The 24,387-nt window shown below is 41.1% G+C and overlaps 1 protein-coding gene across 2 annotated transcripts; it reads left to right on the top strand.

Annotated features, from left to right (window-relative positions):
• The first annotated feature begins 339 nt into the window (after positions 1-339).
• soat2 (sterol O-acyltransferase 2) lies at positions 340-22,564 on the top strand. 2 transcript variants are annotated; one of them, XM_030730376.1, is made up of 16 exons: positions 340-424; positions 9,451-9,569; positions 9,719-9,771; positions 10,009-10,148; positions 10,244-10,297; positions 11,580-11,687; positions 12,421-12,703; positions 15,238-15,313; positions 15,913-15,997; positions 16,306-16,351; positions 16,637-16,766; positions 17,215-17,312; positions 18,994-19,092; positions 19,299-19,434; positions 19,931-20,076; positions 21,455-22,564. In XM_030730376.1, the coding sequence occupies exons 2-16, from the start codon at positions 9,491-9,493 to the stop codon at positions 21,509-21,511; spliced, it is 1,590 nt and encodes a 529-aa protein (XP_030586236.1). In that variant the 5' UTR covers positions 340-424; positions 9,451-9,490; the 3' UTR covers positions 21,512-22,564. The 2 variants fall into 2 exon arrangements, with proteins under 2 accessions (XP_030586236.1, XP_030586237.1); XM_030730377.1 differs by lacking the exon at positions 340-424 and having other exon boundaries at positions 9,657-9,771.
• The last annotated feature ends 1,823 nt before the right edge of the window (positions 22,565-24,387 follow it).

The following is a 24,387-nucleotide window of genomic DNA, read 5'->3' as shown; positions in this document are numbered from 1 at the left end:
TCTCCAAAAAAATGGGAGGCTGTTTTAAATTGAAATAAAATCAGAATGCAATGATTCTGAAATCATTCTAACCCTGTATTTATTTGAAAATAGCACATGTATATATACCCCAAACTATGTCAAGTTAGTGTACAAAATATATGATATGAATAAAATGTGTAGTAAGTATCTCCTTGGATATTTGAGACTTTGTTCTGAGTCCAGCGTTCTGCATGACCTCATGAATCCAGCCAAGGAGGTTACGTGGGATTGGGCAACGGATGATCTGGCCTGCCCAGGGCCAGGAGCCAAGAGGGTAAAGTGCATCAGTGGAGGACACAGATCACAAGACTTGTGTCATATTTAAACCACAGTCTGTATCAGTGGAAACAACCGACTGAAACAGTGGCACTCATCCTGTGGACTGCTGACTGAATCTGAATCTGTAAGTACAAATCTAATGCGGCAACGAATTAAGGGTGTCGCATCCACCCGATCTTTTTGATTTATTTGATTTATTTGTAGTTTGAAACATAAAGAAAATCTCAACGTGAGAGTTGTAGCCAACATTATACATCCAAAAGAACATACAAGAACAAAGCTGCATGATGCTTTGGGCAGGTTTTAAACTGCCTAAAGCATCATGCTGTCCATGAATTGTATTTAATGATGGCAGAATCGAGTTACTGAGTTCAAGGGTTCTTCTATGCCTGAAGCTATTAAACCAATGTCGCATGTACCTCTAACCACACAGGCAATTTTTCATGTAGATGGAAGTAGGTCATGAATCCAAATCCAATTTTCAAAACAGTTCTAGTCTATGAGTGATATTTTACTAACAGGTCAAATAGAGTGATTCAGTAATACTAGAAAACAATTTCTATATTTTGTTGAAAATCTAATACTACTGGCTGCTCATGAAATTAAGTGATTTATTATTGTTGTTATTTTCATTCCAAACATTGATTACGCATCAGTTTAGCATTTTGGCAAAGGCAGCCTGAGCTCATCAGTTCAACAAATCTAAAGGAAAGTTACAGCTGCTCAGGCTGAAGTTGAGTGAGCATAAAATAGGTCAAGCTGTTAAATATTTTCTTCAACATGACCAAGAATCATCACTCAACTTAAATAATAATATGAGAGTTGTTCCATGAGGATGATCTACTCCAAAACAAAAAAAAAAAACTATACATCTCTGTCTATAGCTTCATATTGTCTAATCTGTATATCTTTGTGAAGCTTATCTGTTATACTGAGGAATAACCAGTGTATGGATTACAAATGGGGTCACTGACTGTGTTTTACCCCTCATGGAAATCAATTTAACACACCTCTCTCCTGTACAGCTTATCTCTTATAACCTCCACTTATCATTTGTTTACATTATTTGGCTTGAACTGCAGTGACTGGTGGTATATTGTGGAAAATCACTGGGGGCAACCACCGTTCCACAACCCTGAACTTACAGGTGCCTTCGACTGGACAAGCAGTCATCCACTTTTTCAGTTTTGGATTAACACGATTAGATTCACTTCACTGGTATTGAGGCTCATCAGGAATAATAATTATTTCTGACATGAGGCAACCTGCCAGCAATGGGCTAGTGACCTGATGTAATCTCTCAATTTATTATGGAAGCCCTCCTCTACATTATTAAACTTCAACAAAAAGTTAAATCCAGGTTGAATCTCATGGTAATTGTGGCAGCTGCTGCACTGCTCCTGCTGGGTTGAAACACGGAGGCAAGTTGTAAGAGATTTTCCATAAATAACACTAAGACACTGCCTGGCTGGATTTGCCAGCATTAAAATCTCTCACTTAATATAAACACAGTTTCCTTCCTGTGAAACTACAGCATATGGTGCTGTGCTGTGTGGAATATAAGACCTACAGTGGATGTTATTTTAATGTTTTAATTTGCACTCTTGTACTGTTATCACTACGTGTTGGATACACTGTGTATGTTAAAGCAGATCAACAGCAAGCCAAACTCGATATTCATGAGCCAGGAACCGAGCAACCGAGCGTCTTGCTCCTTTATTACAGTCTTCTTGACAGCTTACAATTCTTTACAATTGTGGCTTGAAAGCTCAATGAACAAGGTCGAGTGAAACTAGAAAATAAACAGAAAATAAAATATACATCAGCTCTTGCTATGTGAAATAAATGCACCAAATAAAATTGCTAGTGCCAGAAAGCATGCATAAGAATTAACTTTGGCTGTTACTAAAGATCAACAGCATTTTAGCAATCTTTTCATATGCTAATTAGATCATTAGCATCGTTGCTATGCTAATATACAGAGCACAAAGCAAAATGAGCCCCTGGGATAAGGCTAATTCCTGGTATCAACACATTCACAAAACGATCTCTAAATCGGCTCTTATAACCATATAATATTAACCAGAACATAGATCAGACTTACAGCCATTGCTTTCGAAGGTGCAAATAAAGATTTAGGACACAGGAGGTGAAGTTTAAGCATGGATTGGCAGGTTTTTCGCTACAAACGTTTTTCCTCCACTAAGCTCTGCTTCCGCTACCCACAATGCATTGCTATCTCAGAATTCACCTTCAAGATAAAATACAGATAACCAACACTGACTATATAAGTTTTTTTAACTAAATGACCATCTTTTTAACATGAATTACTGCAGATGAATTATGACATTTTTTATCACTGAATTATTATGAACTATTTCTTAACCTTTGCGTTGGGCAGAACACTCCCCGCCTGGCATTACTGATGCCACTACTTTTTATCAGTCTCTTCATTCTTTAAGAGCACAACAACATCTGAGATGGGGCGCAAATAAGTCTTTGAGACACCCTGGGATGATGTCCTCACTTCCACCTTTCTGACTTTCCCGTCGCTGCTTGGAAAAGTGGTTGTGACGATGGCCATTGTCCATTCGTTTCTGGGTGCTTGATTTTGTTTCAACAGCACAATGTCACCTGGCTGAAGATTGTGGTGTGTTCTATGCCACTTGCGCCTTGATTGGAGGGTGTTGAGATATTCGTTCTTCCAGCGACTCCAGAACTCGTTGGAGAGTGCCTGCACCTGTTTCCACTGGTTTTTGAACATGTCTTTTCCACAAAAATCTCCCGGTGGAGAAGGAATGTGCTGCTTCTGGGTCAACATCATTGCAGGGCACAGTAGGAATGGTGAGGAAGGATCTGTTGAGATCGGAACCAAGGGCCTTGCATTGATAATTGATGATACCTCAGCCATCAGGGTACAAAGCACTTCGTGTGTTAGACGGGTGTGTTTGTTGAGCAACAGCATAGAATCCAATATTCTGCGAGTTACCCCAATCATCCTTTCCCAGATACCCCCCATGTGGGAGGCATGTGGAGGATTAAACTCCCATGTACAACCATTGGCGTGGAGATAGTTGACAATGTTGGGAGGGTTCTTGATTGGTTGTGTCATACCAAGCTCCACGCTTGCTGCGATGAAGTTGGTGCCCCTATCTGATCGCATTTGTTTTGCCAGACCTCATATCGCAAAGAATCTGCGTATTGCATTTATGGTGCTGCAAGCATCCATAGATTCAATGACTTCAATGTGTACACCTCTTGTGGTCATACACGTAAAAAGTATTGCCCACCTCTTGCTTTGTGCTGCGCCACCTCTCGTGCGTCGAGTGACCACTGACCATGGGCCGAACACGTCCAACCCGACGTACGAAAATGGAGGACATGTGTTGAGTCTCTCAGGCGGGAGATCTGACATCTTTTGAGTCTCTAGTTTTCCTCTGAGTTTCTTGCACGTTACACAGTGGTGGATAATAGATGAGACCAGCCTTTTGCATCCTACAATCCACAATCCGGCTTGCCTAACTGCACTTTCTGTGAACTGCCTTCCTTGATGCACAACCTTAGCGTGATAGTGAAGGACAAGCAACTTTGACACGTGATGGTTGCCTGGTAGGATGATTGGATTCTTAGATGCTGTGTCCAGTGAAGCATGTTTGAGGCGACCCCCAACTTTGATGAGGCCTCCATCTATATAGGGATCGAGAGTCACAATGGAGCTTGAGCTGTGGACGGTTTCATTGGCTTGGAGAGCAGCATATTCATCAAGAAAGGCATCCTTCTGAACGGACTGGAGAATGATATTGCTGGCAGCATCCAGCTCCTCTGGAGTGTGTGGAATTCTGCATCCATGCCAGCCTCTGCATGAATGGTTGGAAAAGTTGCTTGATGAGTGAGAACGAGCTTGGTGAATTAAGAAGGCAATGGCGCGTACCAGTGAGTTCCAGTTTGAGAAGTGTTGGAAGCGTTCTGTCGTGAGTCTGCCCCGCTTAACCTGTGTAGCGAAAGTAGCAACTTGTCGGATTTCAGCGTCCATTTCAGGTTCGATCAACTTGAATGATTCATGCATGTCCGGTTCAGGTAGTTTGTAAAGGAAGTCTGGTCCCTTAAACCACATGGTGTCCATGAGCTGGGATGCAGGTACTGACCGGGTAGCTAGATCGGCTGGGTTTTGCTCTGATGTGACATAATGCCACTGTTCAGGGGATGTAGACTGGCGTATTCGGTGAACTCGATTATGTACGTAGACATAAAAGCGTTTCGAATCATTGCAAACATACCCAAGAACCACTCTGCTGTCGCAGTAGAACTTGACAGCGTTTGGTTTGTGATCAAGTTCTTCCAGAATGAGCTCCGCCATCTCCACTCCTAGAACTGCCCCACAGAGTTCAAGGCGAGGTATTGTAGGTTCTGGCTGTGGTGAAAGTTTTGCCTTTCCGAGCACAAAGCCAACTTCGCATCGACCCTCTGCATTGACTGTTTTCAAGTATGCCACTGCTGCTATAGCCCAACTTGATGCGTCACAAAAAACACACAATTCAGTGTAGGTGGACTTGGAAAGGGCGGCTGGTACGTAGCAGCGCGGCACTCTGAGGCTGCTCAGATCTTGGAGGGACATTTTCCATATCTCCCATGTGTCCATTTTGTCTTGAGGGAGAGGAGCATCCCAGTCTTGAACTCCAATTGACATTTTGCGTAACAAAAGTCTGCCTTTGATCGTCACTGGAGATGCTAGTCCCAAGGGGTCAAAGATACTGTTAATCACCGAGAGGACCCCGCGGCGGGTGTAGGGTTTGTCATTAACAGCTACCTTGAATGTAAATGAGTCAGTGTTTATGTCCCAGCACATCCCTAGTCTTCTCTGATCCGGTAAAGCATCATCACCGAGACTCAATTCTTTGATGCCAGAGGCCAGATCTTCTGGATTGAAGGCTTGCATGACTGAGACACTGTTTGAGGCGATTTTGTGGAGCTTAAGATTGGACTCAGCTAAGGATGCACATGTGCGTTTGAGCAGATCGATGGCTGCAGACTCAGTGGGAAGCGAAATCAACCCGTCGTCCACATAAAAATGTCTCTCGACAAAGTGCGTTGTGTCTGCTCCAAACTTTGTCTCGCCTTTCCAGATGGCTCTTCGTAGGCAATAGATGGCTACCGCTGGTGACGGGCTGTTGCCAAAAACATGCACCCGCATGCGGTACTCCTGCACCTCTTTTGACAAGTCGTTGTCCTTATGCCACAGGAACCTCAGATAATCTCTGTGGTCTGGTCTGACTAGGAATCCGTAAAACATTTGCTGGATGTCAGCAGTAGCTGCAATTAGCTCTTTCCTAAACCGGATCAGCACACCGAGGAGGGTATTATTGAGATCTGGGCCCGTTAACAGTACTGAGTTGAGTGACACACCACATTGCCCTGCACTGGAATCAAAAACTACCCGTATCTGACCGGGCTTCTGGGGATGATATACTCCGAAAATGGGCAGGTACCAGCACTCAGTATTGTCGACAATGGGTGGAGCGATCTCTGCGTGATTGTTCTCAAACAGCTTGTCCATAAACTCTGAGAACTGTTCTTTCACTTGAGGTTTATTGATCAAGTTGCGTCTCAATGAATTGAGTCTAGACAGTGCTTGGTCTCGGTTATTTGGGAGTGGCAAGCGCGGGGACTTGAACGGTAAAGGAGCGATCCAGTTATTACTTTCATCCTGGTGAACTTCCTTTTCCATTATCCTTAGAAAGGTCTCATCCTCGAAAGACAGGGCACGCTGGTTATCATCATCTGTGCGCTCAAAAACTTTCTCTCCGAGCTTTTCTTCTGCTACATCAGGTTTCGAGCTATGCTTCAAGACGCTATTCTTGTGCTCCCCGCCGTAGCATGGTTTTTCTTTGACGTTGATGCTGTTAGGACAAGGAGTGAAGAGAGATGGACGTCCGTTGGAGAGTATGTGCGTTTTGTAGACGTTGACAGTTGGCTTATGAGCGTTGAGGCATACTTCCCCTACAATTACCCAACCCAGGTCCAGACGCTGTGCGAAGGGAGCGCTGGGGGGTCCGTTTATTTGCTTTCTTGCCTTGTGGACTTGTATGATGTCTCTGCCCAGTAAAACCGCTATCTGGGCGTCAGGATCATACTCAGGTACGAGAGGAGCCAGATGTTTCAAGTGAGGGTGGGCAAGAGCTACTTCAGGCGTTGGTATTTCATCTCTATTAAACACTATCTCATCACATTCAATGAGAGGAGGGAGGTCTAGACTTGGGCCTTCACCTACTGGTTCAATTTGGAACCCCACTGCTTTCCTACCGAGCATTTGAGTTAGACCGGCGCACGTTCTCATATGGTACGTCAGATGGCTTCCCTTGATTCCAAATAGCTCAAAGAATTCAGGACGGGCCAGTGAGCAATTGCTCTGATCGTCAAGGATTGCATACATTTTGACGACGCGTTCTGGTTGGCCTTTAGGGAAGACTCGAACTAGACATACCTTAGAGCAAGAACGTGGGGGACAGCCTTCACCACAGATCTTAGTGCACCGTGACGTTACCTCGGGTAGCGTGTTGTCTTGGGGCTGAGGCTCTGGTTCTGATTTGTTTTCTGCCTGGGGTTGCTGAACCATATCAGGATGCATGGCAGAGCAATGTTTTTCACTTTGGCACTCCTCACAATTGACTTTCATGTCACAGTCTTTTATTGTGTGCATGGGGGAACAACAACGAAAACACCGTTTGTGTTCTTTAAGTATGCTTCGTCTTTCTTGCAGTGGTTTGATCCGGAAGGCTCTACATTTGGCTAGAGGATGCGTTTTCCTGTGGACTGGGCAATAACGTGTTAGATCATCCTCTTTGGTACTAGCAGGAGCAGTTGTAGCAACCTCTGTTCTGTTTACAGTTAGAGGAGATTTGTAGCTAGTTTGTCTAAGTAGTGGTCTCTCATTTTTGTTGAAGGGTTGGCTGCTGCATGTTGCAAAACTTGGGTCGTTTCTCGCTTTTGCCTCCTCTCGGACAAACTTAACAAAATATGAGAAGGGAGGGAATGCCACTTCATATTTTTGTTTGTATTTTGAGCCTGTGTGAAGCCATTTATCTTGTAGGTTTGGAGGCAGCTTTTCCACTATGGGCTTAACACCACGTGGCGTGTCAAGGCAGGCGAGGCCTGGGAGATAAGCTTCATCTTTAGCAACCTCCAGCTCTAGGAGCAGATCTCCTAGTTCCCTGAGTTTTGCGTTATCTCTATTCGTTAGGCGAGGGAAGCTGTCTAGTCTTTTAAACAAGGCATTTTCTACTACTTCTGGTGAAGCATAACATTCTCCTAACCTGTCCCATGACAACTGGAGGGCTGCCTTGGGGTTAGTGGTATAGACAGCTCTGATTCTTTTAACATGCTCTGAGGACTCTTTACCGAGCCACTTCACTAGGAGATCCAACTCCTGGCTACATGTGAGATCAATGTCTCCAGTTGCATTTAAGAATGATGACTGCCATGCTCTAAAGTTTTCAGGGGTGTCATCAAACTTGAAAAGCCCCGTTGTGATTAACTCTCTACGTGCAAGAAATTTAGCAAAGTCGGCCATAGGTGGGTAATTGCTGTGGGGAGCATTGCAACTGTTTGGTTTGTCACAGTCCCTTGGTGCGTTAAAAGCTTCCTCTTTTACATACATTTTCTTGAACACTGGTGGAGAGGGAGTTCGTCCAGAGCTCCTTGGTATGAACGATGGTGCGTTTGATGCCGGTTCAACCTGAGGTGTTTCTCCTTTAGCCGAATGTGACTTCAGCTCGGTTTGGTGTTGCACATACTCCATAGTTCTCTGTCTGACGACTTGCGGTGGGACTGCACTCTTTGCGCTTTCTCCTTTGTCTTGTTCTGCAGCTGCGGCAGCTTCTAGAACCTCTGCTTTTGCTGTAGCAGCTGCAGCTTTTTTCTCTATCTCCAGCATCTTTAAATCCAGTTCTAGACTTGCCTGTTGTTTTTTAATTTCTAATTGTTTCTTACTATAGGAGGCTTTAGCGTTTGTGGCTTCAGCCGAGGCCCGTGCAAAGATGGCTGCTTCCAATACGCTGGACCTCAAGAATAACTTGGAGGATGAGTGCCTGGAGCTGGAGTGTTTGGATCTGGAGCTAGCTATAGATGAGGCTTTAGCTTCAGATTTAGCCATTTCTTCTGCCTTCTCCTCATGCGGGTTGTCCATCGCTGTGGTGTAGGTTTTATTTTCCACCAACTGCTGATCTGGCTTTTCACTGTACTGTTATCACTACGTGTTGGATACACTGTGTATGTTAACGCAGAGCAACAGCAAGCCAAACTCGATATTCATGAGCCAGGAACCGAGCAACCGAGCGTCTTGCTCCTTTATTACAGTCTTCTTGACAGCTTACAATTCTTTACAATTGTGGCTTGAAAGCTCAATGAACAAGGTCGAGTGAAACTAGAAAATAAACAGAAAATAAAATATACATCAGCTCTTGCTATGTGAAATAAATGCACCAAATAAAATTGCTAGTGCCAGAAAGCATGCATAAGAATTAACTTTGGCTGTTACTAAAGATCAACAGCATTTTAGCAATCTTTTCATATGCTAATTAGATCATTAGCATCGTTGCTATGCTAATATACAGAGCACAAAGCAAAATGAGCCCCTGGGATAAGGCTAATTCCTGGTATCAACACATTCACAAAACGATCTCTAAATCGGCTCTTATAACCATATAATATTAACCAGAACATAGATCAGACTTACAGCCATTGCTTTCGAAGGTGCAAATAAAGATTTAGGACACAGGAGGTGAAGTTTAAGCATGGATTGGCAGGTTTTTCGCTACAAACGTTTTTCCTCCACTAAGCTCTGCTTCCGCTACCCACAATGCATTGCTATCTCAGAATTCACCTTCAAGATAAAATACAGATAACCAACACTGACTATATAAGTTTTTTTAACTAAATGACCATCTTTTTTAACATGAATTACTGCAGATGAATTATGACATTTTTTATCACTGAATTATTATGAACTATTTCTTAACCTTTGCGTTGGGCAGAACAACTCTGAATTCAGTCTTTTTATTACTTCAATCCCTTCCACTGACATCAGTATGATCGCATGTTTTTTTCCCCTTCATTTATCCTTGTGTGAGACTAATCTCCATCGTTGAAATGCAGGATCATTCACCTCAGTCCCACTGAGTCCCTGAGGGTTGCCATGACAAGCACAGAGCCAACTAACGGAGTTCATAATCGGAACATCAAGGCCCGACAGTCATCTGACAGCTCCAGCCCTGGTATGGTAAAAAATATTGTTTTTAATGTCTATGGGAGTAATTTACATTTATCTTTAAAGTCACCTCTATCATTTCTCTTTGTTTCAGTTTTAAGTCTAAGATACATTCAGTGTATTTTAAAGTTTGGTGAACAATTTGTTCTCTGTCAGCTGTGAATACGGTGGTGGAAGAAGATGTGAGGCAGTGGCAAAGATGTTCCGAGGTAACCTTATTGCTTTTTTCTTTATCTTCCTAATTTGAAAAGAGAACAGGCTCATCATTGTTTCTTTAAAAGATGAATAAAAGTAGCAAAGTGCTTCACAAGGGGCAGACATCAGGCAGCACAATAATTCAAACAGAAACTGTGAGGTACAAGAAATGCTATAAAGTAATAGTATAGAAATATCTAAAACTGTGAGGAGATAAAACCTGTTTTTTCCTCTTGTGTGCTTTCATGTAGAAGATAAAAATGAAAGTCATGGAGCAGGTCCAGGATCAGCTCAGTGAAATTCTAGACAGAGTTCTGACTGAGTCCATCGAGTCCCTCTCCAACAGTCAGTCAACAATTAATGGAAAGACAAAAAATAAAAACTCATCCAGGTAAAAATGGAGACATGTTGGTTTGGTAGATATATTTACACACATTTAAACACTGAAGTAAACGTGTGTGTTTTTCTGTTTGTGCTTTGTGTTAGATATCAGAAAATGGATGATGGCAAGGTGTTTGTGGCCAGGGCATCGCTGCTGGAGTAAGTATAAAAGAACTGAAAGAGACCAAAATTAAACCAGAGTCAGCTTTAACACAGGGCTACAGCTTAGGACTGCGTTCACTGGTTCATGATTTGCGTCATCAGAATGTTTGCAAATTAAATATTTATAAAACATGTGACACATAATTTCAACCCTTGCGCCACACTAGCTCATTACGATTTGTCTCTGGTACACCATGCCCAAATATTATTCTATTTACAATGTATTGTTTAACATGGTGGGATCTTTACAAATTTTTCAAATCAAATATTTAAACCTGATTACAGTTTGCATATTTTAAAGAATGCAAAAAGTCATACTGATGTGGAGAGTTATAAATACAGATATAGGTATGGTATAAACACTTTATTAGGCACACCTGCTAGTTAATACAACTATCTGATCAGCCAATCAAATTGCAGAATCTCAGTGCATTTAGGCATGCAGATATGGGCAAGATGACCTTCTGAAGTTGAAAATGAGCATGGAAATGGGGAAGATGATTTAAGTGACTTTGAATGTGGCAAGGTTGTTGGTGCCAAACAAGCTTGTCTGAGTATTTCAGAAAATGCTGAACTACTGGGTTTTTCTAGGGTTCACAGAGAATGGTCCAAAAAAATGCCTTGTTGATGCCAGGGGTCGGAAGAGAATGAATGGAGACTGCATCAAGCTAATAGGAAAGCCACAGAAACTCACATAATCACTCACTACAGCCTAGATGCAGGAGAGCATCTCTGAATGCACAACACGTGGAGGCTTGAAGCTCATGAGTAGCAGAAAGCTCACAAGGGCTCCCCAAAACTGGATATTAAAAGACTGAAAAAACATTGCCTGGTGTGACGTCTCGATTTATGCTGCAACATTCTGATGGTAGGGTCAGAATTTGGCATAAACAACATGAAAGCCCGGTGCTGTGATGATGTGCACCCATCATCTGATGGTTGCTTCCAGCAACGTTCAGCCGATAACTTTGATGCTATCGTGTCAATATGGCCTTAAATCTCTGAATGTTTCCAGCACCTTTATGAACCACAAAGAATTAAGGCAGTTCTGAAGTTTAAAGCAAGTCGAACCCAGAGCTAGCAAGGTGTACCCAACCAAATCGCCACTGAGTAGGATGGAATACAACTTACTTATGGATTCGGATAATCCCACTGACGCATTTTTGTAAACCTTTAAAATATTCACAGCGCTTCACATACAGATTAATCAAACATAGGGCTATTTTATTTAAGTTTTTAAATGTAATAATTTGTGTCTCTGTCTTTCGTCTTCTTCCAGTGACCTGTTTGAGATCAGCCACATCAGGACGATTTACCACATGTTCATAGCTGTACTCCTCATCTTCTTTTTGAGCACACTAGCTGTTGACTACATCGACCAGGGCAGGTCAGTGGGACACGTGGATGTGTGTATGTTTATGACACTGCCACTGGTCAAACTCTATAATCCTGAACCAAATCTAACAGATACTCAATTAAAACCAAGTCATTAAAAATGTCCTATTCACTTCTTATCTTGCATTTCTTCTTGTCGTTGGGTCTCTCTCTCTCTCCTTCTTTACTTGCCTTGCTCATCTGGCAGCAGAAAGATAATGCAGTCAACCCCTCTGAGTATTTCTTCTGTTGCTTTGGGCACCTTCGTAATGATTTGGTTGTTGTTTACAGTTGCAAATGTTTCTCATTTGAGCTAATGCCAGAGGGCAGCTACACTGTCTGCAAATTATTTGATACATTCAGTCTCAGTTAACAATGATTTTTTTTTTTTTACATGTGTTAAATGGTTGTACATAAAATATACCATCACACCTGCATTTTGTGCTTTTCAATTAAAAAAAGATATGCAGCTGTAAGTGGGTCATTATCATCACTGGAACGGTCTTTTGAATGAACAAAAGTAAGAGGAAAATATTAATTGGCATTAACACAATTAAAGTGGTTATTCAATAATAAAAAGCTGAAAACTCACTTTGAAGGGCATATCCTTTATTTTATTTATATATAAATATTTTTTTTAATTATTCTTCTGCTCAAAATATTTTTAAAATAATGAATATAATTCATGTTTGTTTTTTATTTTTGTTTTTTTGTTCGTTTGTTCATTTGTTGTTTCTCAATCTCAGGTTAGTTTTGGAGTTTGACCTGCTGTTCTACGCCTTTGGGAAGATGGGGACGGTCACCATAGCCTGGGCTGTCATGTTTGTTTATACCCTGGTCGTTCCCTATTACACCCTGCTGTTTTGGGGTTCTTTGTATCACAACGTCCCCTCCAAGTTGGGGCTGTCTCTGGGGACAGGGTTAATCCTGTCTATCATACAGAACTGTATACTTGGATTGTTCCCAATTTACGTCGTTGTGCACCACGAGCTGCCACCTGCATCACGGTTCATTGTGATAATGGAGCAGGTAAGGGTGCCTTCATAGTGATCTCACACTGGTGGCAGTCATTTTTTCCACTTACTGTATCTTTCTCTTGTAAGTGAATGTAATATTAGTGTAAACTACTGCTTTGCATACAACATTTTATAGAAACCCACTGTATCATAGATAACATTATGTTCATAATACACTGCTCAAAAAAATAAAGGGAACACTCAAATAACACATGCTAGATCTGAATGAATGAAATATTCTCATTGAATACTTTGTTCTGTACAAAGTTGAATGTGCTGACAACAAAATTACACAAAAATCATCAATGGAAATCAAATTTATTAACCAATGGAGGCCTGGATTTGGAGTCACACACAAAATTAAAGTGGAAAAACACACTACAGGCTGATCTAACTTTGATGTAATGTCCTTAAAACAAGTCAAAGTGAGGCTCAGTATTGTGTGTGGCCTCCACGTGCCTGTATGACCTCCATACAACACGTGGACATGTTCCTGATGAGGTGGCGGATGGTCTCCTGAGGGATCTCCTCCCAGATCTGGACTAAAGCATCCGCCAACTCCTGGACAGTCTGTGGTGCAACGTGACGTTGGTGGATGGAGCGAGACATGATGTCCCAGATGTGCTCGATCGGATTCAGGTCTGGGGAACAGGCGGACCAGTCCATAGCTTCAATGCCTTCATCTTGCAGGAACTGCTGACACACTCCAGCCACATGAGGTCTAGCATTGTCCTGCATTAGGAGGAACCCAGGGCCAACCGCACCAGCATATGGTCTCACAAGGGGTCTGAGGATCTCATCTCGGTACCTAATGGCAGTCATGCTACCTCTGGCGAGCACATGAAGGGCTGTGCGGCCTTCCAAAGAAAAGCCACCCCACACCATTACTGACCCACTGCCAAACCGGTCATGCTGAAGGATGTTGCAGGCAGCAGATCACTCTCCATGGCGTCTCCAGACTCTGTCACGTCTGTCACACATGCTCAGTGTAAACCTGCTTTCATCTGTGAAGAGCACAGGGCGCCAGTGGCGAATTTGCCAATCCTGGTGTTCTCTGGCAAATGCCAAGCATCCTGCATGGTGTTGGGCTGTGAGCACAACCCCCATCTGTGGACCTCGGGCCCTCATACCATCCTCATGGAGTCGGTTTCTACCCGTTTTTGCAGACACATGCACATTTGTGGCCTGCTGGAGGTCATTTTGCAGGGCTCTGGCAGTGCTCCTCCTGTTCCTCCTTGAACAAAGGTGGAGGTAGCGGTCCTGCTGCTGGGTTGTTGCCCTCCTACGGCCTCCTCCACGTCTCCTGGTGTACTGGCCTGTCTCCTGATAGCGCCTCCAGCCTCTGGACACTACGCTGACAGACAAAGCAAACCTTCTTGCCACAGCTAGCATTGATGTGCCATCCTGGATGAGCTGCACTACCTGAGCCACTTGTGTGAGTTGTAGAGTCCGTCTCATGCTACCACGAGTGTGAAAGCACCACCAACATTCAAAAGTGACCAAAACATCAGCCAGAAAGCATAGGTACTGAGAAGTGGTCTGTGGTCCCCACCTGCAGAACCACTCCTTTATTGAGTGTGTCTTCCTAATTGCCAATAATTTCCACCTGATGTCTATTCCATTTGCACAACAGCATGTGAAATTGATTGTCAAACGGTGTTGCTTCCTAAGTGGACAGTTTGATTTCACAGAAGTTTGATTTACTTGGAGTTATATTGTGTTGTTTAAGTGTTCCCTTTATTTTTTTGAGCAGTGTATATTTATTGGTAATCATAACTAATCCAAATTGTAAACTCAGTAATTGGTTGCCATCAGCTAAAACATTGTAATAAGGATAGCCTGCTGGCCAGAGATGGGAACTTTCCAACTGGAAAGTCACCAAAAGAGAAAGCATCTCTGGCAGCAGATCTCAGTGCAGCCAGCATTTGAACATCACAAACACATACACTAATACCTTCTCATCCTCTTTATCACACCAGCCCCAGCCTCCAAAATCTGTCTTAGTTCTAAAATCATTTGAGCTCCGTGTGATGGAGTGAGATAATCTCAGTGCTTCGATGCTTTTGGGAAGCCAGGCCATGATCCTCATCCGAGCCCAATCAGTCTTCTCTTTTTTTAATTTCTCTTTTTTTATTTACATTTTTGTATTTACATTTAAAAACTACTGAGTTTAATGCATAAACTAATGATCCAAACTCACTGAATTGTCCCAAAATGGGGTTTACTGCAGCTTTATGATGCTCCCTGCTACATGCAGATTGATGGTGCATCATCTGTGAACTGCAGTTTATGGCAGGCTAACACGATAAAGCAGTTCTCCAACTGTGCTGCTGTCTGTCCCGCCATGCTACACTGCTCCTATTTAATGAGAATGTGCATAAATCATGAGTCATAAGACACAAAACAGAGAGATTGGGCTATGAGTATTTAGAGTTTTCATTTTGGACATCTTGTCAGTTCTTGCAGTGAAGACATACATGTACAGTAGAAGCTGCTAATACTTACACGCTGTCTCATGCCATATAATAATATATCAATTTTCTCCAGATTCGATTCCTGATGAAAACCTATTCATTCTTAAGAGAAACAGCGCCTGTTATTATGAAGAATGCACCAAAGGAAGGTATTGTATTGAAGTCAGGTGTATTTACTCCTCGGGCTCTATCATTACTCACAGTGACACTCCCGAATACATGAGAAAAATGAAGAAAAAAAAAAAAACAGAACACTGCAGGTTACCTATCTGATAATTCACACTGTTGTTAAAATTAACAATGAATGTGCAGCTCAAGATGCTCTTGTAAAGGTTTGTTTTTGGGAGATAAAAATAAGAAACATGGATGAGAGACTTGCGGCTGTAAAACCAAGAACAAAAACATGAATACTTACTTAAAATAAATGGCCACTGGAGAAAACTATAGTCCTGAATTAAATAGTAAACCTGACATAAAATCGAAGTGGAAGTTCAGATCATTGCTTCACACAGAAGGTCTGTTAAGTACATTTTTATAGACCAGGGCTGTTATACAAGTTTTAAACGACATCCGTCCTAGCTGGAATGAAGTACAGTGAACCATTTAGTAAAACAGATGCGAGTCTTTAAGGCAGACAGTTAAGTATATTGGCTTAATGATTCAGTGATAAAACCACTGCGGTGCGGTGGGACTCAAACTGGACTTGAGCTTGATGATCATAATAACAAATTTGTCTTTCTGTTTATAGGAGAAAGTCCCAGATTCCCAACATTTTCCAGCTATTTGTACTTCCTCTTCTGTCCAACACTCATTTACAGGGAATCATACCCTCGGTAAGATATACTGCTCCCTACTTTGGTCGGGTATTTATGCTCTTCATGTCATTAATTACTAGAACAGATTTGTGTCCAGCTTTCTTGTGAAAAATTGGAGGCCACTTTATAATCCTGTTACACAAACTCACAAAATGCTGGAATTCAGAACCAGTTAGGCTTTTCTTGTTATTCATTAGAGCATCAAACCTCATCTCTCAGCTTGTATAGCTCAGGCAACATGAAATCTAAAAAAAAAAAATTAAGAAGACAGCATACATTAAATATAATTATACATTTTACATTCCTGAATTTTCTTATCTTTGCAGAAATCACCACATACGATGGAAGTATGTTGGTATTACTCTTGGCATGGTAAGATAAAATTCCAATTTCAACTGAAGTCTTTCATATTAACAATTTATCACCTTTTGATTGGAATGTCTAACAACATCTACTAAAAGGCTGGGAAGGATTTACTGACCTAAAACGATGAAGCAGAACTTCTTTATACTGAAATAATGTCAACTAATTTTATCATACTATCAGTAAGCCATCTCCACATTTGTACTTCTGATTCTCGTGTGTGTTCTTTATTTCATTTCCTCTTTCACGGGATGTTCTTTTAACTGTTCTCCTATTTTGATCCTCACTTTGTAGATTTTGGGATGCCTGTTTTACGGCTACTTCATCCTGGTGCGTCTCTGTGTGCCTGTCTTCAGACCCCAGACCAACCAGCCTTTTAGTAAACGAACAATGGTTTTGGCTATTTTTCACTCTATATTACCAGGTATGTTCTATCGCTCACAGAGTATCAGTTGTACACACACAAACTGCAAACGGCTTCCCCTTTTTTTTTCATCCCAGATGACCCATTTACAATGTTAGAAGGACGTCGTGTGCATGTTAAAGTTCATCTCTGGTTCTGATTGTGGCATCATTTATGCTTATAGCATCTATTATTTGTCCATATGTATGAGTCAGCACTGTTAATATTTTACTAAGCCTGCAATGTAATGTAGGAGAGGACTCTAGAGTGTCTTTAAGACAGTGATAAGATTAAAGATGCTATCATGAAGTAATCAAAGGCTGAAATGTTTATGACTTTCTTTGAGTGAAGAGAGAGTCAGTGCTGATAGCATCTGTGTCAGGTTACAAGTCCTCTGAGAAAGCTGGGAGCAATGCCCAAAATAAAATAGTTCCTTATAATTCTCTCTGTCTCGCTCTCTGCGTTGCAGGAATAATGCTCCTCCTGCTGTGTTTCTTTGCCTTCCTGCACTGCTGGCTGAACCTCTTCGGGGAGCTCCTGCGTTTTGCTGACAGAATGTTCTATAAGGTGTGCGGCTGATTTTTGTGGACACTTTAATTGGTCCAGTGGTCATTTTCTGTTTCTCTGCTGTAGACTCATTATTTTCAAAAAATGCTTACTTTTGCAGGCAGGAGAAGTCTGATTAATGATAAGTGAAATTGCAGCAGGGTGGCCCAGTGGTCCCCAAACAGTTTTACTTTTCCATCACTGGATTCTGTTGATTTATTTAGCTCTTGAGCAAGAACTGAAAATACTTGCTTATCGTTGTTGTTGGCCACTTCCACTTTGACAAACCTTATTCACTTATGGCCTTCTAAGCAAGCTAAGGGTTTGAATGAATGTAGCTATAAAAAATATTACTAAGGGGAATGTGGGGCAGGATTTTACCAGAAAATCTCTGTAATGCCTAGGGAAAATGCTTTGTACAATATTGTGTGTGAGGCTTGAGTGTTTCTCTTCAGTCTTTGTGTGTTTTAATCATAATGATTCTAGTGTTAGCCATGGGGATATTTGTAAGTTTCTGCAAAAATTGAATTTTAAGGCAGCTAGACCATGTTTGAAAATTTTCTTTGCTCTAAAAAATAGCTAAATAAAGCTAAATAAGTTTCTTTCTATTTGTGCATTGAATATGAAGTCAGACCAGTGGAGCATTAGCTTATGAGCTCAAGAATTTGCCTGCCTGAAAAGCTCACAAATAACCTTGCCAGCTTGTTTAATATTTTTTGATATTTTGTGGTCTTTGGTAAACCTGAAGACTTTAAATGTTTTTTTGAGCAGTGATAATGTGGCTACACATTGTTCTCTCCCTTACGACCTCCTATCTGCTCTGGATGTATCTCAATGAAAGCATTTTATTGGTCTATTTATGTTCAAATGACACTGCTTGTCAGTTGAAAAGAGGTGGGACTGTGGCACACATGCATAGACTGTATATTAAAGATGGACATGCCACTGTGGCATCACCCATTGGATTGCAGAGTGCTGTTTTGTAGCCTTGGAGTGAGCATTTTACCCTATCCTATCTTGGTTTTGAAACCAGTTGCGACAAGCGACTGACTGTGAAACTGAGGACACTCCACATTCATACTGTAGCATCTTGTGAATCACAAGGTAGCTGTGCCCTGAACCATACCCACTTATATTCTATTTTAGTCTAAATCATACTATAATTTATAGAATGAGCACCGCGTTGAATTAAATTGAAATTGAAACTAATAACTGAGATCATGAACTCACTAGAAAAGTGTTTAGGGGGTTAGTAAGAGAAGTGACACTCCCATACAGTCACACTTCTGTTTGCAACCAGAGGAGTCACCCCCTGCTGGTCATTAAAAGGATTCAAGTTCAAAGCATGTTTGCATTGGCTTTATTTTTTTCAGATCTGCAATCTATGTCCCTCTTTTATAGAGAGGTTTTGCACACAAAGACAGTTTACACTGAGGAAGGTATCTGCTTACCACTGTGCAGAACTGCATTGCCTTCAGCTCCAAGACTTGGAGTAATAGCTTGAATGGGTTGTAGGGTTTGGTATATGCTCACATGTTTTAATAAAGACTGAATCTCTTATCAATAAATATAATTCATAAATAATAAACATTCAGTGTGATTTAACTGCAGCCATAGTGCTATTCAGACCCTTTTCTTTATGGTTCTACTCTGATGAATGACTCATACTTTGTTGTTGTTGTTGTTGTTTTTGTTTTTTCAGGACTGGTGGAACTCTACGTCTTTTGCTAACTATTACCGTACCTGGAACGTAGTGGTTCATGACTGGCTGTATTACTATGGATACAGGGACTTCCTTTGGGTGAGCAGAGTGCTAATACTGCAGATTAAAACTTAGACCAATAACAGCTGACACGAAAACACTGAATAAAACAAATCACATAACCCTGCTGGTTTTGTCTGTGTTTCCAAAGCACCATGTGTGTGGTAATTTAACTCTTGCTAAACCAGTCTGACCCTTGAACTTTGAGCCAAATCCTCTATCTGTTCATTCTCCAATCCTTGCAGCTGTCAAATAGGAAATTCAGAACTGCTGCCATGCTCTCAGTATTCATCGTCTCTGCTGTCGTCCATGAGTATGCTTTGGCCATGGGGTTCGGTTTCTTCTACCCAGTCATGTTCTTTCTCTTTGCAGTCTTTGGAGGTGAGGGATGTTTATTATTCATGGGACCATCCTTAGCATAGCATAAATACATGTAAACGTGTGCGCTGACCCAGCTACAGAAATTCATAATTGCCTAAAAGCCTTTTAAAAAGAAGAAAAAAATAGACACATTTTTCATGTCTACATCATTACTAATGATAAAAGCGCTGTGTTTGAAATGCCTGTCCGAAGCTTGTTAAAAAATATGTAAATGTCCCCTTTTACTTTGAAGACTGTGCCTTCAAACTTTCAAGTTAAAATCTCTAATTATTCACTGTAACACTATAAAAAGTCTGTTTTTATAGGACTCTCATTATATGAGTCATCAGGCAACGTTTTGGTTTCTTCTCACTGCGTGTCCTTGTCCCTTTCTAGACCTCCTGCTATCTCAGCCTGAACTGAAATAAAGTATTATTTATTAACTACACATGCAAACAAGCAAACAGACAAAAGGCCATTAACAACATCCCCTTTGCTATCTCTGCCATTCTCTTAGTGGCGTTTAACTTCACCATGACTGACAAGCGACAGAGCCCTGTCTGCAATGTCATCATGTGGGTGTGCCTCTTCATCGGTCAGGGTGTCCAGGTCTGTCTGTACTGCCAGGAGTGGTACGCCCAGATATACTGCCCACGGACAGGGGTATGTACTCCCATGTGTTTGACTGAAGCAGCAGCCAGAGATCTCGGTTTGTTAAACACAGTGTTTTGTCAAGCTTGTTCCTTTAAGTGTAGAAAATGCTTTTCTGGTCTAGGAAACATTATAAAGAGCTTCTTCATATCATTTAATAGAATCACATAGAAGGCAACCTCAAAAAAGACTTATTTCTGAGAAACATGCCATTTTTTCACAGCGTCTTAGTGGGCTTACACACAATCTAGAAGTACAATCAGTCAGGCCTCGCAAAAGCTTTACAGAAGCCACACATCAGTATATTTTATAACATCAAAAGTGGGTCAAAAACTATGCTTTCAGTGAGTTATTAAACTTTACTTCTCTAGCTACAGAGGCAGAAATTTTTCTTCAATAAGAAGAATATATGAAGAAATGTGTACTCATGCTGGGAGTTTGCCCCTAAGAGATTTCTTATTGAGTTTGAAGGAATAAAAACAATTTTATTCCTTGGCTGTTTTCAAGTTGCTCAAGTAGCGAAGGTATCACGGATTACAAAAAAAAAAAAATCTATCTCTTACACATAAAGTTAGCGCGTGACTACATTTTGTGGATTCCAAATTAAACAGCAAGTTGTTTATCTTTAGTATTCTAGCACTACAATGATGTACTAGATAGTAATTTGACCCTTGCTTTAAATGTACTTAAATGGAAAATAGGCCAATGGGTAAATTAACTTAAAATATAGTTGATAATAAGACTGGACTAACAGGCTAGAAAGGAAAAACTCATGTACTACACAAGAAGATTACGCAACTACTACTTGAGTACTTTGATGCTGGACGTCACTCAGACGTCAGTAGCCAATTGAGAGTGACTGTTACAAAGAAATGGTAACACGCTTCCACTGCGTCATTATCCTGGTGTCATCATTTGCTCTCATCCCCAGTCATTCATATATTCTTTACTACCATGCTCATACACACCCGATTTACACACACAAGCTCGTGCGGCAGAGTCACATGTGGTGACTAGCAGATGTGCATAAAACTATGACGTCCATTTAACACTTAAAAATTTGCTTTCCAACACCAAGTGTTGTCAGAGATGTAAAGGATTTGCATGACAGATGGGCTCTCTACTTACCGCACTATGAACAACTGTATGGCCATGCATCCCCAGAGAAGGCACCCTCTAAAGCCTGCAGAATAAGTCACACACACAATGGCTTAATACAGATAACAGCTGACTAAAAATAGATGTGCTATCTGCACAATGAGATTGTTACGTGAGAGAAATGGATGTTAAATCATACTAATAACATTTTTAAAAGGATTAATGTTACTAGAAGAAGGAAGAGAAACACTGCGTGTATATTTAGTCTAATGTTTTTCCTCTTTCTCAACAGAATAGTTTCTGGGAGCTGGTGTTGCCACGATCCTGGTCCTGCAGCTACCAGAGATGAGGCCATCTTTCTCTTAGGCAAGAGGAAAAAAATGATGAAGGCTGGAAGTCTGAAAATGAAGATAGAGCTCTGCAAGCCATGGTGAACTAAACATGGATGGGAGCAAGGTTTTCTGTTGTCAGTGTGTAAAAGATTTTTTTGCAGTCAAGATGTGAACATCACTCTTGTGTTTAAGTTGTTATTGAGGCATGATGCTATGTCACTGAATTGTTTCAGATTTTCATTTGTGCTGATAGTATTTTTTTTTTTAATTATTCATTGAAATGTGTTGTAATAGAGCCTACAGAGCATCATACCATCTGATAACAACTGCACATGATACAACATGGTATTTCAGTGAGATTTAGTCTTTTGGCCCATAGGTGGAGCTAGCCCAGCTGTTTCTCTTTTTATTTGAGAAGCTGGTCTGGGCAGATATACACTACCAGTCAAACATTTGGACACACTCCAAATGTTTGACTGATACTGTACACTACTGGAGGATAAAAATAAGTACTGTATGATTTCTTACAACCCACACAAGATATTTAATAGATAACCCTATCCTTTAAGCATTAAAAAATTAAGTATTGCAATAACAAGCCCTGACAAGCAACAATTTTATTGCAGATGGAATGTTTAGTGGCATTTTATATCTACTGTACTCTTATTAAACCCAGACATGTTTACAAAAACAGTTTTATTCTTGGTTTTATTCGATATTTTTTATATGAGCTTTCTTTTTGTAGGATTTGAACAGTGAGAGAAAATTTTTAACAAGCTTTGCCACAGCCCGGGCACCTGGCCTGCAGTGTGTGCTGCGTGCTTAATTCTGCCTTGGTTGACATTCAGCTGGCAGGGATTGGCTGAGAAAGCAGGTGTCTTAACCAACCAACCAACGACAGGCTGCACAGCATCTTATCAGTATGCTCCAAAGCCTCTGTTTGCCTGCCTGCAACGTCATACAGGAAGAAGAGGATTACCATTGGTACAGTGTTTGCATAGTGATGTAATGCTCTGTAAATTGATATACCATAATACCAATGAAGCTCACGGAGGCAAATGCAGAACAGACAGTTTTAGAGTCAGTGTCAAAGCATAAATGAATAGGTTTGTCTACTATTAAATTTTATGTTATGAAAGTAAAATCCTTCTGTCTCTTATATTTTCTTGTCTGTTATTTTCTTGCCTTTGTCATTGTTGACCCATAATGAGTCTGAGGCTCTATCTTCTGCAAACTGCTGATGAATCCAAAAGGGTATGCAGAAATAAATCATTTTAAAAGTACTAATTTAGCTACATAAGAGCACAGGAGCTGGAAAGGCTTTTTATATAAATTGAGCAGAAATGGAACAGCTCATAATTCATTTGGTAAAGATTCATTTGACAGTAGGTCTGCTCTGATCAGGAGAAATATCAGCTTCTTCATATGCTAAAGCCTCCACTGTGTTTACTTGCTACTGGGAAGGTAGCACTGGCTTTTTTTTTTTTTTTTTGCTGAATCTAGATTCAAAGGCTGCAAGAAGGAACCAAAACAGAAAAGCTGTGGGCTGTAAAACCGAAGCAGTGGGCTTAAAAAGGTTAAAATGTTCAGTAAATCAGAAGGAAACTGCCAGGTTTGAAACAGCAAGGAAATTGCATTTTTTTCTGTAGATTTTCACCAAGTCTGACCCCACTCCTACATACACCAGGGTTAATATACGCCCAATAACCACAACATTAAAACTCTTCCCTTAATAATGTGCAATTCTTCCTCAGGACATGGACAGAATCTCGGCGGCTGTCTTGTGGTGTCTGGAAACAGGATATTGATGTTGGATTCTTTCAGAGCTCTTACTTGTGTTCCCTGAGCAGTTTCTGCAGTGCAGATGTGCATACTGTGTGATTCTTGGATTGCACTAATGTTTAGACCATTAGTGCATATGGCAGACTGCAACAGACTGGCAACCCAGGACAGGTTGCCAGTCTGTCACAGCGATAACACAGAGAGACAGACAAGCATTCACACCAGTAGCCAAAAAAAACCTAACCATATGTCTTTGCACTGTGGGAGGAAGCTGGAGTACACGGAGAGAACCCACACAGACACAGGAAGAACATGCAAAATCCACAGAGAAAGGCCCCAGATGTTGGATTCAAACCCAGGACAGTGCTAACCACCACACGACTATGCTACCCTATTTTTAACCCTTGATAGGTTATATGTTTAAAAATGTTATTTCAGCTTCAGTTACAGTTTCCCTTTTCTCACTAAGCAGCATAACTAAGGGATGGTTCAGGGTCACCTGATCCAGGCCCAAGTATAAGCTCAATCAAAAAAGTAAGTTTTAAGACTATTCCTAAAAATAGAGAGGGTGTCTGTCTCCCAAATAAAAATTAGGAGCTGGTTCCACAGAAGAGGGGCCTGAAAGCTGAAGGCTCTGCCTCCCATTCTACTCGTAAGTATCCTAGGAACGAGCCAGCAGTCTGAGAGCGAAGTGCCCTATTGGGGTGATACAGTACTATGAGGTCTTGGGTAAGATGGGACCTGATTATTCAATACCTTGTATGTGAGAAGAATTTTAAATTCAATTCTGGGTTTAACAGGGAGCCAATGAAGAGAAGCCAATATGGGAGAAATATGCTCTCTTTCTAGTCCCTGTCAGTACTCTAGCTGCAGCATTTTGGATCAGCAGAAGGCCTTTCAGGGAGCTTTTAGGACAGCCTGATACAATAGTCCAGCCTAGAAGTAATAAATGCATGAATTAGATTTTCAGCATCACTCTGAGGCAGGATGTTTCTAATTTTAGAAATACTGTGTAAATGCAAAAAAGCAGTCCTACATGTTTGCTTAATATGTGCATTGAAGGACATATCCTCATCAAAAATGACTCCAAGATTTCTCAGTGTTACAGGAG

Source organism: Archocentrus centrarchus, chromosome 5 (genome assembly GCF_007364275.1).
Source record: "Archocentrus centrarchus isolate MPI-CPG fArcCen1 chromosome 5, fArcCen1, whole genome shotgun sequence".
NCBI classification, from domain to species: Eukaryota; Metazoa; Chordata; class Actinopteri; order Cichliformes; family Cichlidae; genus Archocentrus; species Archocentrus centrarchus.
Note: the sequence above shows the minus strand (reverse complement) of the source record. Positions and strands in the feature narration are given on the sequence as shown.

Coding starts and splice junctions, on each gene's coding strand:
- soat2 (XM_030730376.1), top strand. CDS start 9,491: ATGACAAGCACAGAGCCAACTAACGGAGTTCATAATCGGAACATCAAG. Junction 12,704..15,237: donor TCATTGTGATAATGGAGCAG/GTAAGGGTGCCT, acceptor AATTTTCTCCAG/ATTCGATTCCTGATGAAAAC. Junction 16,352..16,636: donor TTGGTATTACTCTTGGCATG/GTAAGATAAAAT, acceptor CTCACTTTGTAG/ATTTTGGGATGCCTGTTTTA.